This window comes from Nanorana parkeri, unplaced genomic scaffold (genome assembly GCF_000935625.1).
Source record: "Nanorana parkeri isolate BGI_ZX_2015 unplaced genomic scaffold, ASM93562v1 scaffold285, whole genome shotgun sequence".
NCBI classification, from domain to species: Eukaryota; Metazoa; Chordata; class Amphibia; order Anura; family Dicroglossidae; genus Nanorana; species Nanorana parkeri.
Genome location: NW_017306553.1, coordinates 1,126,935 through 1,139,751, shown reverse-complemented (window position 1 = coordinate 1,139,751; position 12,817 = coordinate 1,126,935). Strand labels below are relative to the sequence as shown.

Genomic DNA, 12,817 nt, shown 5'->3' with positions numbered 1-12,817 from the left:
GGAGGGTAATCCAATTTTCCTAAATTCATCTGGGAAAGAGAAAACACCCTTGAAGCAGGGTTCTCAAGACAGATAAAATGTTTGTAGCTTCCTTTCTATTTACAAATAAATGTAACAGAAAGAATATAAATATTAAAATAAACGCTTGATATTAAGGCCATCTGTAACAAATTATAAAAATACTAGTTATTGGGTTTACACATCATTGAAGCAGTCTCCTTAATAGCAAACGATGTAACAATACAGAATATTTGTTGCAGTTTCTCTTCTATTTACACATAAACGTAACAGAATATGAAATATAAAAATACACTTCTGAAATGACAGTAATCTTTTATATGAGTTATTGGGTTTATATATAATTGAAGCAAGGTTCTCAAGGAGGATAAAATGTAACAACACAAAATATATTGTGTAACTTCCCTTCTATTTACAAATAAATGTAACAGACAAGAAATATAAAACATAAAAATAAACTTCAGAAATGAAAGTAAAATGTTAGAAATGATAAATATTATTTATTGGGATTGCCTATAATTGAAGCAGGTTCTTTAGCAGCAGAAAGGATGTGACAATTCCGTTGGTTCTCAGTGAGGATAAAATATAACAACACAAAATATATTTTCTAGCTATTCTTCTATTTACAAATAAATGTAACAGACAGAATATAAAATATTAAAATAAACTTTTGAAATAACAGCAATCTGTTACAAATGATAAGAAATACTAGTTACTGGGTTTACATATAATTGAAGCAGTCTCTTTAACAGCAGAAAGGATGTAACAATTCAGAATATTTGTTGCAGCTTCTCTTCTATTTACACATAAATGTAACAGACAGGAATATGAAATATACAAATAAACTTCTGAAATGACAGTAATCTTTTACATTAGTGGGTTTGCATATAACTGAGGCAAGGTTCTCAAGGAGGATAAAATGTAACAACACAAAATATATTTTATAACTTCTCTTCTATTTAAAAAAATACATGTAACAGACAAGAAATATAAAAAGTAAAAATAAACTTCTGAAATGACAGTAATCTGTTACAAATGATAAATATTATTTATTGGGATTACCTATAATTGAAGCAGGTTCTTTAACAGCAGAAAGGATGTGACAATTCCGTTGGCTCTCATCACGCAGGATAAAATATAACAACACAACATATATATTGTAACTTCTTTTCTGTTTGCAAATAAATGTATCAGCACAAGATGTGATCGGAAGCTGCAGTACCGCCGTGCGGACAGATGGGGGAGCTCGCGTACTACAGTCAGTTTGCACTCTGCAAGGCAGATCCAGTTGCAGGAGGGTCCTAATTAGGAGATACATGGAGGGGGATTAAGAAGCTGCATAAGTGACCCCTTGCCTGACCCTTTCAGAGCAGGTGGGCTGCAGTATAACCCAGTGACTGCACGACTTACCAAAGAGAACGCATTAACCCTTTCCTGCCAGGACACAGGCTGGGAAATCAGATCAGTGCAGTGCTATGTGGTCTATTAATTCTGATTAAGACAAACGATAAAGGAGATGTATCTTACACGACAAAGCAAACTAAGGTTTGTATTGGCACAATTGCTTCATTTTATCATTGCAATTGGATGTGTTGATTACGTGTAGAGATTCCCATGCCTTGTGGGTGTAAATGATATGTTAGATGTATTTATTCTATTCTGTGGTCACACATGTGAAGTTCTGAAGAATGCTGTCTGAGCTTATCCTGGTGGGACCCAAGACTCTGCCCCTTTAAGAGGCGGAGTTGAGGGGGTCACAGGGGGGGCTGGGAGGGTGTGGGAATATTCCTCATCTGGAAGATACAAAGCTAACGCTTCTCAGAGCAGATCAGGAGCAAAGAGAGAGGCAGTCAGGCTGTGTGGTGGGTTCCTAGGGTGACTGGTACTTTTCTTTGCTCAGAGCATGGTGCCAACCCTTGCCCCTGGCACTGATGGCCACTGCAGGGGGCTGGTCACAACTTTCTAAGAACTGGGGACCCTGGAAGATGGCATAAGGAGCTCAGCAGCGGTGGACAAAGAGCTCAACATGTGCCCAAGGAGGGATGAATAAGACACAGAGAGCTGCCTGCAGCGTGCCAGGTGGGCACCCGACAATATGCCCAGCCAGGAAAATGTGCGACACCTAACTCCTGGACAAAGAGGTACCTTAAATGATGCTCCCGAGGGACCAGTGGACCAAGGATCTTCCCACTTGTACCGATAGAGAGGATGTACCCATGGAATAAGTGCCCTGTGCCCTTAGGGTTATTGTGATTGTACCAAGCTCTGTTCGTGCCCAGCTAGGATGAGGACTGCTCTGGTACTGGTCACTTCAGGGCTTCTCCTGGTGATAGGGGGTGTCTTCTGGATAAGGAAAGATCCTCATCCTGTTGAACAACCTGGGCACCCCCATCCACGACCTCCCAGGGCACTGCGCCTGCCTGCGCTTGCCCCGCAGACTCCACCGGTCACCGAGGGCCACTCCAGTGCCCAGGGGTTATTTCCAGGGCACACGAACCCAGAGAACCGTTCACAGCCCAGCTTTTCCCTGGAGCAGGGCATCTACTGGCCACGGGCACTGGAGAGGGCATTGCCTCAAGGCTTTACGGATGAATACTCTCAACGTTGGCAGCAATTTGCCCGCACTGCCAGCGTGGTGGCCCTGGAGAGAGGCTGTGGGCGCAGCACCAACCGGCTTGCAACCTTATCAGATGGCAGCAAAGCCTGCGTACGGTATGGCATCAACCCTGAACAGATCCAGGGAGAAGTCCTCTCCTTCTACCTATCTCGACTGCTGGGGCTGCCAGCTGTGCCACCCTGCATCCTCTCCAAAGTGGGCAGCATGCAATGGGCACCGGTGCTAGCTGAGTTGGGGGGCACAGGCTGGGTAGCAGGATCCTTTGTCACGATGACCCCTTGGCTGCATAACCTCAGCTCAGTCCTGCCACCCCTTGCCCTGCGAGCTGAGGATGGCAAACTGCGCCCTTTGCTGGAGGAATTACACTCAGGATACACTGGAATGGTCGAGCTGGCACAATGGGGCGACTTGATTGTCTTTGACTACCTGACCGCCAACTTTGACAGGCTGGTGAGTAATCTTTTCAGCCTCCAGTGGGATGCTCGGGTCATGTTGCGCGGAACTAACAACCTCCATCGATCACCAGATGGCACCTTGGTTTTGCTGGATAACGAGGCCGGACTGGCACATGGTTACAGGGTTCGGGACACCTGGGACAAGTACAACAAAGAGCTGCTGGCTACAGTGTGCCTGTTCCGCAGGGGCATGGTGCGGAAACTGCGGGAGCTTTACTTAGGGCAACGCACCGCGGAGGAGCTGCACTCATTGTACTTGGCTGGTGAACCGCTGGCCGCGGAACTCGGCTTATTAACTGAGTCGGAGGCACAGGTCTTACAAGACAGAGTGGGACTTCTATATAGACACATACAGAGCTGCCAGGACAGGTACAGCTGATAAATGTGGATCTAGAACCTAAGGGTCACATTTGTCAAGGACAACTTTCTTGTAGGACACTGCCACCAAAAGCAGAGAAAGTTTAAAAATCTCGTTTTTTTTAATATAAAAGTTTACTAACTGTGTTATCTGTAAAGAGATGCTTGTACTACTGATTGATCTGTCTAAAAATGATGAGATTTAATTACAGTTCCAAGAGCAATGACATGCAGTGGCCCCTAGCAACCAATCAGAATGACCGCCTCTTGTTCTTATCTGGCTAAACGGATGAAGGGTGGAAATCGATTGGTTGATATGGGTGAGGACACTTTGCACTCCATGGTTGCACTTTGTACTGCTTTGTATTAGCTTTATTTAATAACACTGTGCGAACAGCAAGGAAGTGCCCTGAGCCATAGCGGCCTATCAGAAATCAGAATTCATTAGTAAACTGATTTTTGGTTCATGTTATGAAATGGCACTTCATGCTTTTTGCATTCTGATGATGATATTTGTACAGGTTAAAGGGGATTGTGGTGGGATGAATATAACACGTGGTTAAGGTGAATGTGAACCCCAAAATCTATTGTCTGTCATCATGTCTCACTAGATACAGTGTGTGTGTGTGGGGGGGGGGGGATTTATCAAAACTGGAGCAGATTTGCACTGCAGCCTATCAGCTTCTCTGTCTCGTTTTCAAATCTTACTGGAGCAAACTGAAAAGAGAAGCTGATTGGTTGCCATGAGCAACTGCTCCACATTCTGTCTGCTCCAGTTTTGATCAATTCCCCCCAGTGAGTCCATCAAGTTCATTCTGTGCGGGGGACAAAGAGCCCAACGTGTGCCCAAGGAGGAATGAATAGGACACAAAGATCTCTCTGCAGCGTGCCAGGTGGGCAGCGTGCTAGCAATAGATTTGAACAAATCATTTTGTGCAAAAATTGCTAAGTCTCTTACCTGGAGATCCTGCCAAGGACAACACTTCCTGTTCCAGACTGACAGCACTAAGCCACTGCCGTGCAATTAGCAGCAGCGTTGTCAGCCTGCCCTGAGCAGCGTTGTCAGCCTGCCGTGTGCGCTCCTTTAGTTGGGCATTGGGCTGTCAATCTGATAGACCTGATAAGCAACCCAATGCCCAACTGACGGAGCGCGCATAGCAAGCTGACAACAATGCCAGTAGTTGAGAGCCAGTGGCTTAGCGTTGTCAGCCTGTAACAGGACGTTCTGTTACTGACAGTTGCCGCAATTTACAAAACACGATTTGTCTCACTGTATACTGTGAGACATGATGACAAACATAGTAACAAATAAATCTAGGGTTTACTTACACCAGGGGTAGGCAACCGCGGAACTCCAGCTGTGCTAAAACTACAAATGTGTTAATGCTTCTGCCTCTGGGAGTCATGTCTGTGGCTGTCAGAGTTTTGAAGTTCCTCATGGGACTTGTAGTTCCACCACAGCCGGAGTGCTGAAGTTGCCCACCCCTGACATACACTGTACACGGTGTACACACATCACAATCTTATTTTTAATACTTTCCGTTAACATTGTTGGCTGATTATTGAAACACGTGCGCTGGTTTCCGATCCGTATATCTGATCAGATGGAATTTCTGTCGGATGTGGCGGAAGATTTCTCGCTCTGTCCAATTAAATTGTAACCTGTGGAGTTCCCCTATTGCGATAATTTTTCCGTTCATAATGAATGTGTAGCGAATGATTGACAGTTCATAGGATGAGAGATCTATTTATTTTTGTTTTTTTCTTTTTAGGTGTCTTTATAACAAAAGACAAGTCATGTTCCTTCCAGTATTAGAATGAAAAGAGGAAACAGCTGAAAAGCATTGAATTGATTGAATGAAAAACGATGGTAACATGTGGCCATGATTAATACGGCAAAAGGGGCGACGTGCAAAGGGCAGTAATTCCAAACAACCAATCAGAATTAATCTTTCTTTGTTCTGAATCCCTTTAGCTTGGTTATGGCGGGTTCCTGCGCTTTGCACGCCGCCATTACCCTTTGCCTTATTAAAGTGGGAAGAAGGTGAAACGGTGCAAGCGTTTTATTGTTACACGGAGGCCTGATTAATGGAAGTCACCGTATGATCAATGATTGCCAGGAATAGAGCTTAAAGCACTGGAGATGATCCAGAAACAAAGGACCAAAATAAACCCGTCTGAAATTCACAGTGTTCCTTTATTTCAGATTCGAGGCAGTGTACAACTGCGCAATGCTCTGCAAGCCGGAAGATGTAAAGTCTAAAAGCTACCAATGCAGTGGGGATTCCCTGGCGCTGCAAGTGTTAACAGCTTGATGCTTTTGTTGGAGTAAAGCACTTTTACTTACCTGATCCCCGCTCCCACTGGCTCCAAGAGCGGCGCCGCATCCTCTTCTTCCCTCTGCTCTGGCGGTCAGAGGTCCACTGACGTCATCACGTCTAATACAGGTTCCCTAGACCTGCAATAGATGCGAGGTCGCTCAGGAACAGTCCACCACATAATTGGAGGGGAGGGGGGCGGGGGGCAAGGTGAGCGTCCCACTAGGGAGCGGGGATTTGTCTAGGGGTTCAGAGTAAAGCATTTTTGTTTACCAGATCCCCACTCCCACTGGCTTCAAGGACCACACCACATCCTCTTCTTTCCTTCGCTCCGCTAGTCACAGAGGTCCACGGAGGTTATCACTTCTAATGCATGTTCCATAGACCTGCATTAGATGCGAGGACGCTTAGGCACAGTCCACCAGCCAGAGTGGAGGGGGAGACAAGGTGAGCGTCCCACTAGGAAGCGGGGATTAGGTAAGCTTTTGTCCAGGGGATCGGAGTAAAGACCTGCATTAGGCGCAAGGACGCTGAGGGACAGTCCGCCAGACGTAGGTGAGCGGGGGATTAGATTAGACGGAGGTGACCAATGGGGAGCGGGGATTAGATAAGTAAAAGTGCTTTACTCCACTAGACTTCCAGAGCGGGGGAGGCCCCACTGCAGGGGGGTTTTGGTTTGCCCGGAGATGGGCTTTAATATATTCTTTTTTATGAGGAAAATATGGACGCGGTTTCTGATCCTCTACAGAATATGCCAGTTTCCTGGCTATTGTACTGATGCTCTGGGCTCAGTATTACTGACCCAGTACAAGTGCACACACCTGAAATTTTGACTTCACCAGCCATATAAAGTGGTTCAGTGTACATTGACATTATTGAAGCCAGAGGATTGATATGAAAACCAGGTAAGTGACATTTTCAAAAGAAAGTTAGGATCGCTTGGCATGCTGATACCCAAGTAGGCAGTGAATGGTGGTATCAAAGATTGCAAAATGCATTCACTTTAATGCCCCCCCTTCCCCTCCCAGCAGTGCATTTAATTTTTTCACCACACCTCTATGTCTCTGTTCCTTTTAACTATTGGGAGTGGAGAAAACACCCAGAACCTCCCAGTATGGAGGTGTGCATGACTCCCCCTTCCTCTTTGGTTACAGAGTTGGACTTTGGTAAGGGTGCACTCACGTTTAGAGCAAACCCTAGTTCATCCAGACCGGGAAGGGAGAGAATAGTGCTGGCTGAATCAGCTGTGGCCGGGGCATTCCCTACCCTGTAGCTGCAGGAAAACAAAAGGGTGGAATGCTGATGACATCATTGAGCTTATATGGCCACATGCCCATATTTGATCAATGCCATTGAACTTGTACGGACACATGCCCATATTTGGTCAATGCCATTGAACTTGTATGGACACATGCACATATTTGATCAATGCCATTGAACTTGTATGGACACATGCCCAGATTTGATCAATGACATTGAACTTGTATGGACACATGCCCATATTTGATCAATGCCTTTGAACCTATATGGAGACATGACCATATTTACTCAATGGCATTGACTTTATATGAGCATGTGGCCATATAAGGTAAAATATGTCACCACCATCCCACCACTTTGTTTAAGTGCAGATGCAAGGTGGGGAATGTCCCAGCTGCAGCTGATTGGGCCGGTACTGTTGGCTTCCTTCCCAGTTCGGATGAGCTAGAGTTTGGTCCAACCAGACGCTGTATTATATTGCGGTGCACACCTGTCATGATTAGTAATGCTTAAATAGGCTCCTGGACATTTGGTCTGCGCCTGATCAACAAATTGTCAGCATGCCCTACTCAGGAACATACCCGTGATTTGGACTGTACTAAAACTTTATTTTGCATCTGCCCTGAAAATGTTTTATTAATTCCTCACGCTATTCAAAGCTAAACAAAAATAGTTTAACGCGTGCTTTAGTAGTACCTGTCTTCTATAGTTCAAAAAAGGCAGCCATTTTATTGACATAGACAGCACTTGAGAATGCAGCCTATCAATAATGCATGAACAAGATGCATGAGTATCTATGTGCCTCCTGCCTCTCTGATGTCACTAGTTTCTAGAAAATTGAATATTGCTTTAGGATAATAAAATGGTTCCTGCTTTTGTGTAGCAAAGTCTTCTTTAATTTGGTAGGCCTTTGTGGGTGTTGCCATTGCCCACTATTCGATTCATTCATTGCTCTGCTCGAAGAATTTTTAAGTTTGTACCTGCTGCCCAGGAAAAGGTCTAGATTTTTTCAATATTAAAGGCAGACATATTTCTAAAGTTTAAGCCTATCAGTGACAAAAAGACAGATAGGCTTTTAAAGCTGACCTTTACAAGTTCAAAAGGCCAATCGGTGACCCCGTGACAACAAATCAGATCTTTGCTTTGATCAGACTGGAGGAAATAAGAAAGAGCCTGTGTGTCATTAGTTGGATATTTGTGCTATCAGCACAGATGGGATTATATCTAATACTAAAGAAATGGGAACCATGGCGGTGTAGCCTATCTATTAGTTTATTTTATTGGGCCACTAAGGGACTTAGAGAGAAAGCCAATTTTTGTGGTTTAGAAATCTTCTCCTTTTGGAAATATTAGCTCCCTAGCTGTCAGAATGGCTTCAGTACCTTCCAAGTCCCTGACCTACAACAAGTATAGATATAACAAGTTATGGCTTCATTGGCGTTCCTGACCTGTGTATATACAGTGAGGGGAATTTATCAAAACTTGAGCAGACAATATCTGGAGCAGCTGTGCATGGCAACCAATCAGCTTCTCTCTTTCATTTTCAAATCTTAACTGAACAAATTGAAGAGAGAAGCTGATTGGTTGTCATGAGCAACTGCTCCAGATTTTGTCTTCTCCAGTGTTGATAAATTCCCCCCAGTATGTTTCAGGTCAATGGCTTGGAAAGTATTCAAGCCAGAGGATCATTATGACAGCAAGACAGCCATCATTTTCAGCAATAACAGCCCTTGCGTTTCCATTTTCAGCAATAACAGCCTTTGTGTTCCTCCATTTACAATTCATGCAAACAGCGACAGAGCCGAATCCAGGAGCCAGGAAGCGGTAGCTACGTCATCGTTCCGGTTTATCCCAATGTAATTGAGCAAGCACAGTGAATTTTATACACATTTCAACAGATGAAGCTAATTCTCTGCTAGAAAGTTGGTTAGATCCACTTAAAGTCTACAACATTTTCAACAGATGGGGCTAGCACGGGCCCAGAAAAACATCTCTTGTCCTATAATGTAATGTGAGATTTGCATCATCTATAAACAGTTCTGGCAGATGGTGAGTCAGATTTAACCTACATTTTGTCAGTATGGAGAGCTGGTTCCTGTGTACACCAGTCTGTTAAAATGATAATTAACCGGCAGTGTGCCAAGAGCAGTGCAACTTGAGGAACATTGATACATTATTTCTGCTTTTCTTGTTTTGTTGTGTGGCAGGCCTACTTCATAGCAGCTGATGCTTCCAAAATATTGTACTGACGAGAGCTTAAATGGCTGGAGGGGCTGGACGTGGCTCAAGGCTTTATCTGTGCCCTAAACTAGTGGTGTTTTCAGAAGGAGATCAGACAGCCAAGATATTATTGCCATGACAAGTTCCCTTTAAAACCCAAATCCGTCCCAGTTATTTTTTTAGTTTTCAAGGCATTGGTGTCTGTGTCCTCATTTGGGAGATTTCCCCTAATTTCCTGTCCCAATGACACCAAGACAAGAAGAACGAGTTTGGGTGTCACCAGCCAGCTGTACACATTGTTGTTAGAACACGCTAGCCTCAAGTCTTATAAATCAGGCTTTGTATATTATTTTACCACGATTCTATTACAACTGTTGTTTAAGCCCTGAAGAAGGGAGATCCTGTCTCCCAAAATGTATTGAATCTATCTAATGCTCTAAACCAATAGATGTTTTAAAAAGAATTGAATGAATGAACATTTGTACTAAACACCACACACATAGAAAGGAAAACACAAAGAGCAATAAAAAGCGTAGAGGTGCTCCTCCTTGCTCTGAATAAATGTGTTTTTGTTGCTGTCTCCCTATCGAAGCGCTACCCCATCACTCATTGTCCTGGTGATGCCCTGTCATTGGGACAGAAATCTCTCCATTGGGGACAGACAACAATGGAAACCTTGTAGATCATTGTCCTGGTGATACCGTGTCATTGGGACAGAAATCTTCCCATTTGGAATAGACAACAATGGAAACCTTGTAGAGCAAGGGTGGCCAAACTCTGGCTCTCCGGCTGTGGTGAAGCTACAAATCCCACCTTGCATCTGCCTCTGGAAGTCATGCCTGTGGCTGTCGGAGTCTTGCAGTGCCTCATGGGACTTGAAGTTCCACAACAGCTGGAGAGTCAATATTTTGCTACCCTTGTTGTAGAGTTTCTAACTTTTCCCAACGTTTGTACAAACATAAAAGCTAATCTCTAGGGAGAGCCCTTTTTCCTCTCCACCCCATGTACCCTATATGTATGTTTTATGTAAAATAATCTACCTAAAAACCACAATTACTTACCTAAAAATCTGGTCAGGTGACACAGTGGATCCCAGGCCTTCTTTCTTCTGCTCTGTAGTGTGAGAGGGTCTGGTCAGCGGGTCCTCTCATGGTTCTGAAGCCTTCAAAAGTGACTTCACACACGGTGCAGACACAAGATCAGTGAGAGTGTCTGGTCGGCCCATCAGAGGGTCCTCTCAGGGTTCTAAGGCTTTCAGGATTGACGTCACGCAAGGTGTGGGCACAAGACCAATTGGCTGGAGCGGTGAAGAGAACAGAGAGCAGCTTCCAACCACCGGGCACCGCTACCTGAAGAGGCGTCTTGGAGATGGAATGACTGTGGATTTAGTTGTGTGTTTATGAGTTTTGTGGCTGTTTTTTTTTGGGTGCGGGGTGGGAGTTATTAAAAAAAAACATGGCTGGAATTTGACATTATTTTCCCATAGGGATAGGTCAACCTCTATATTTTTCTCAGTACAGGTCTCCTTTGCATTGTACTGTTCCCAAAGTTGATCAGGATAAGTATACAGTTGATTGCAAGCACGGGGTGGGAGTTATTAAAAAAAAAAGCATGGCTGGAGTTTGGCATTATTTTCCCATAGGGAGAGGTCAACCTCTATATTTTTCTCAGTACGGGTCTCCTTTGAATTATACTGTTCCCACAGTTGATCAGGATAGTTATACAGTTGATTGCAAGCTCTAGTGGATTGCTCCCTGGCTCACAGATGTGTTCCTTCTCATGTAACTGACCCAGGGCAGCCAATAGGGTAGTACAGGCAGTACTCCCTTGCCAGGCTCTAAATGGACAGCAGTGGGACCCAAGTTCAGCTTGAAAGCATGATGAGTGCCCAATTAGAGGAAGTGTGGGAGTGGCAGTTATGTTCCTACCCAATTTGATGACAGGCGAGGAGGAGCTGGATCAAGAGCCCTGAGGACCCCGACTACTGTTGGTAGGTGAGTGAGGAGGGACAGCTTTGGATCTGAGGGATTCATACTCTCTGTATGGAATGTTACTGGTAAAGTTGGCTATATACTGTTAGAATTTTGGCCGATCTGCCAAAATTCTCACTTTGGATGGTCTTGCTGGCCTGAAAATTGTTGGGCAAACAGAGGCTGCATCCACTCAGCTGTCTGGGTATTGCAATAGCTGGAAAGTGAGATTCCTCTATCCAGACAATTTAGCTTGGATGCTAGAATTTAGTGGTTTAGTGTATATTAGTGTATAGCCTGCCAACCTAACCCACTTTCCGCTGTGTTCAGTGATGAAAGGTGAGTTCAGTCAGTAGCTCAACACTTCCACTGATTCTCATGATCATAGAGATACAAGGGTAGGCTGTAGGAGGCCCCATGTTTTCTAATGGCGGCCTTTAACTGACCTCATATGAATATGGAGATTGGAGACATTGCACCAATTCGGGACTGAAGTTCAGCCGGTGATTCACTTTGCTCCAGGCTGAATGTGCTCTCTCTTCACTCCTCTCTACATATATTTTTAATGTTTCTTTGTTGCTATTATGCTTTTAACAGTTACAGAAGTTTCACCTCTGCTATTTATAGCTGCTCTAAGAGGAAGAAGGGTTTTGGGTTGTGAAATGCAAGCTCCATGGAGCTGTATCATATCTCATCTTTTCGTTCTGATACCACGGTCCACCAAAGACACAGAGAAGAGAAGATTTGGCCTGTCAAACCCTATAATCCTCCTATAAACATGTCTGAAAGTTGAAATAGAGGAAAAAAGCTAAATAGCGCATTTTATTTTATGTACTGTACATGATATGATTTTTTCATGTAATAAAGAAGATGAAATTCTGTTACATCTGAAGCAAACCTATGACACACATCAGTGGTGTGAAATGGCCCTCAAGCAATACAGCTTGGCAGAAGACCAGGCCTCCTGATTGGACATCTAATATGCTAATAATAGTAAGCCTCCATGATGATTGGCTCTTTCACAACTCCTGCACTTCACTATTGGCCCGTCATAACCATGGACGGCCTAACTAACACATTGCTTTTATCCTGATTGTGGTTTCCTCCCACAATTTAATATTCATATGTTGTCACATTGTCCTCCTACATTACATCCTCCTACATATTACTCTGTGACATATAACAAAATGTTAGCTTCATTAGGGGCAGGAACCTAGACTAAGGCTTCAGTGTTCTTTGTAATGAGATTTAAGGGCAGTCTCTGTATTTTATACATGAGCAAATTAAAATGAATCGAGAGAGAGAGAGAGAGAGAGAGAGAGACTGGTCTAGATACACTTGAATATATAAAATGGAGATCTCTCATTCTCCTTGTTGAACTGAATTGTTAATTTTACAATGTGAGGAATACAACAGAAGGAATAAGACTCCACAACAGGAGGGAGCAGAGCCGGGAACTCCAGGTTAGAGATATGCTATGTAGTCTCCTCGGAATATGAGAACACTGTAGGTGATTGAACCCGGTTAGGTCAACTCTTTAAATGTTGGTCTTTGTCTAGATGTTGGCCGATGAAGGTCTGCCATCATTTGCCAGTATTTGGC

At 44.0% G+C, this 12,817-nt stretch overlaps 1 protein-coding gene across 1 annotated transcript; it reads left to right on the top strand.

The window, feature by feature from the left end:
* The first annotated feature begins 2,223 nt into the window (after positions 1-2,223).
* On the top strand, positions 2,224-3,620 carry FJX1 (four jointed box 1). The gene has a single exon (XM_018557471.1). The coding sequence runs from the start codon at positions 2,303-2,305 to the stop codon at positions 3,467-3,469; it is 1,167 nt and encodes a 388-aa protein (XP_018412973.1). The 5' UTR covers positions 2,224-2,302; the 3' UTR covers positions 3,470-3,620.
* The last annotated feature ends 9,197 nt before the right edge of the window (positions 3,621-12,817 follow it).

Bases quoted from the DNA above. Each gene is read 5' to 3' on its own strand.
- FJX1 (XM_018557471.1), top strand. From the start codon at position 2,303: ATGAGGACTGCTCTGGTACTGGTCACTTCAGGGCTTCTCCTGGTGATA.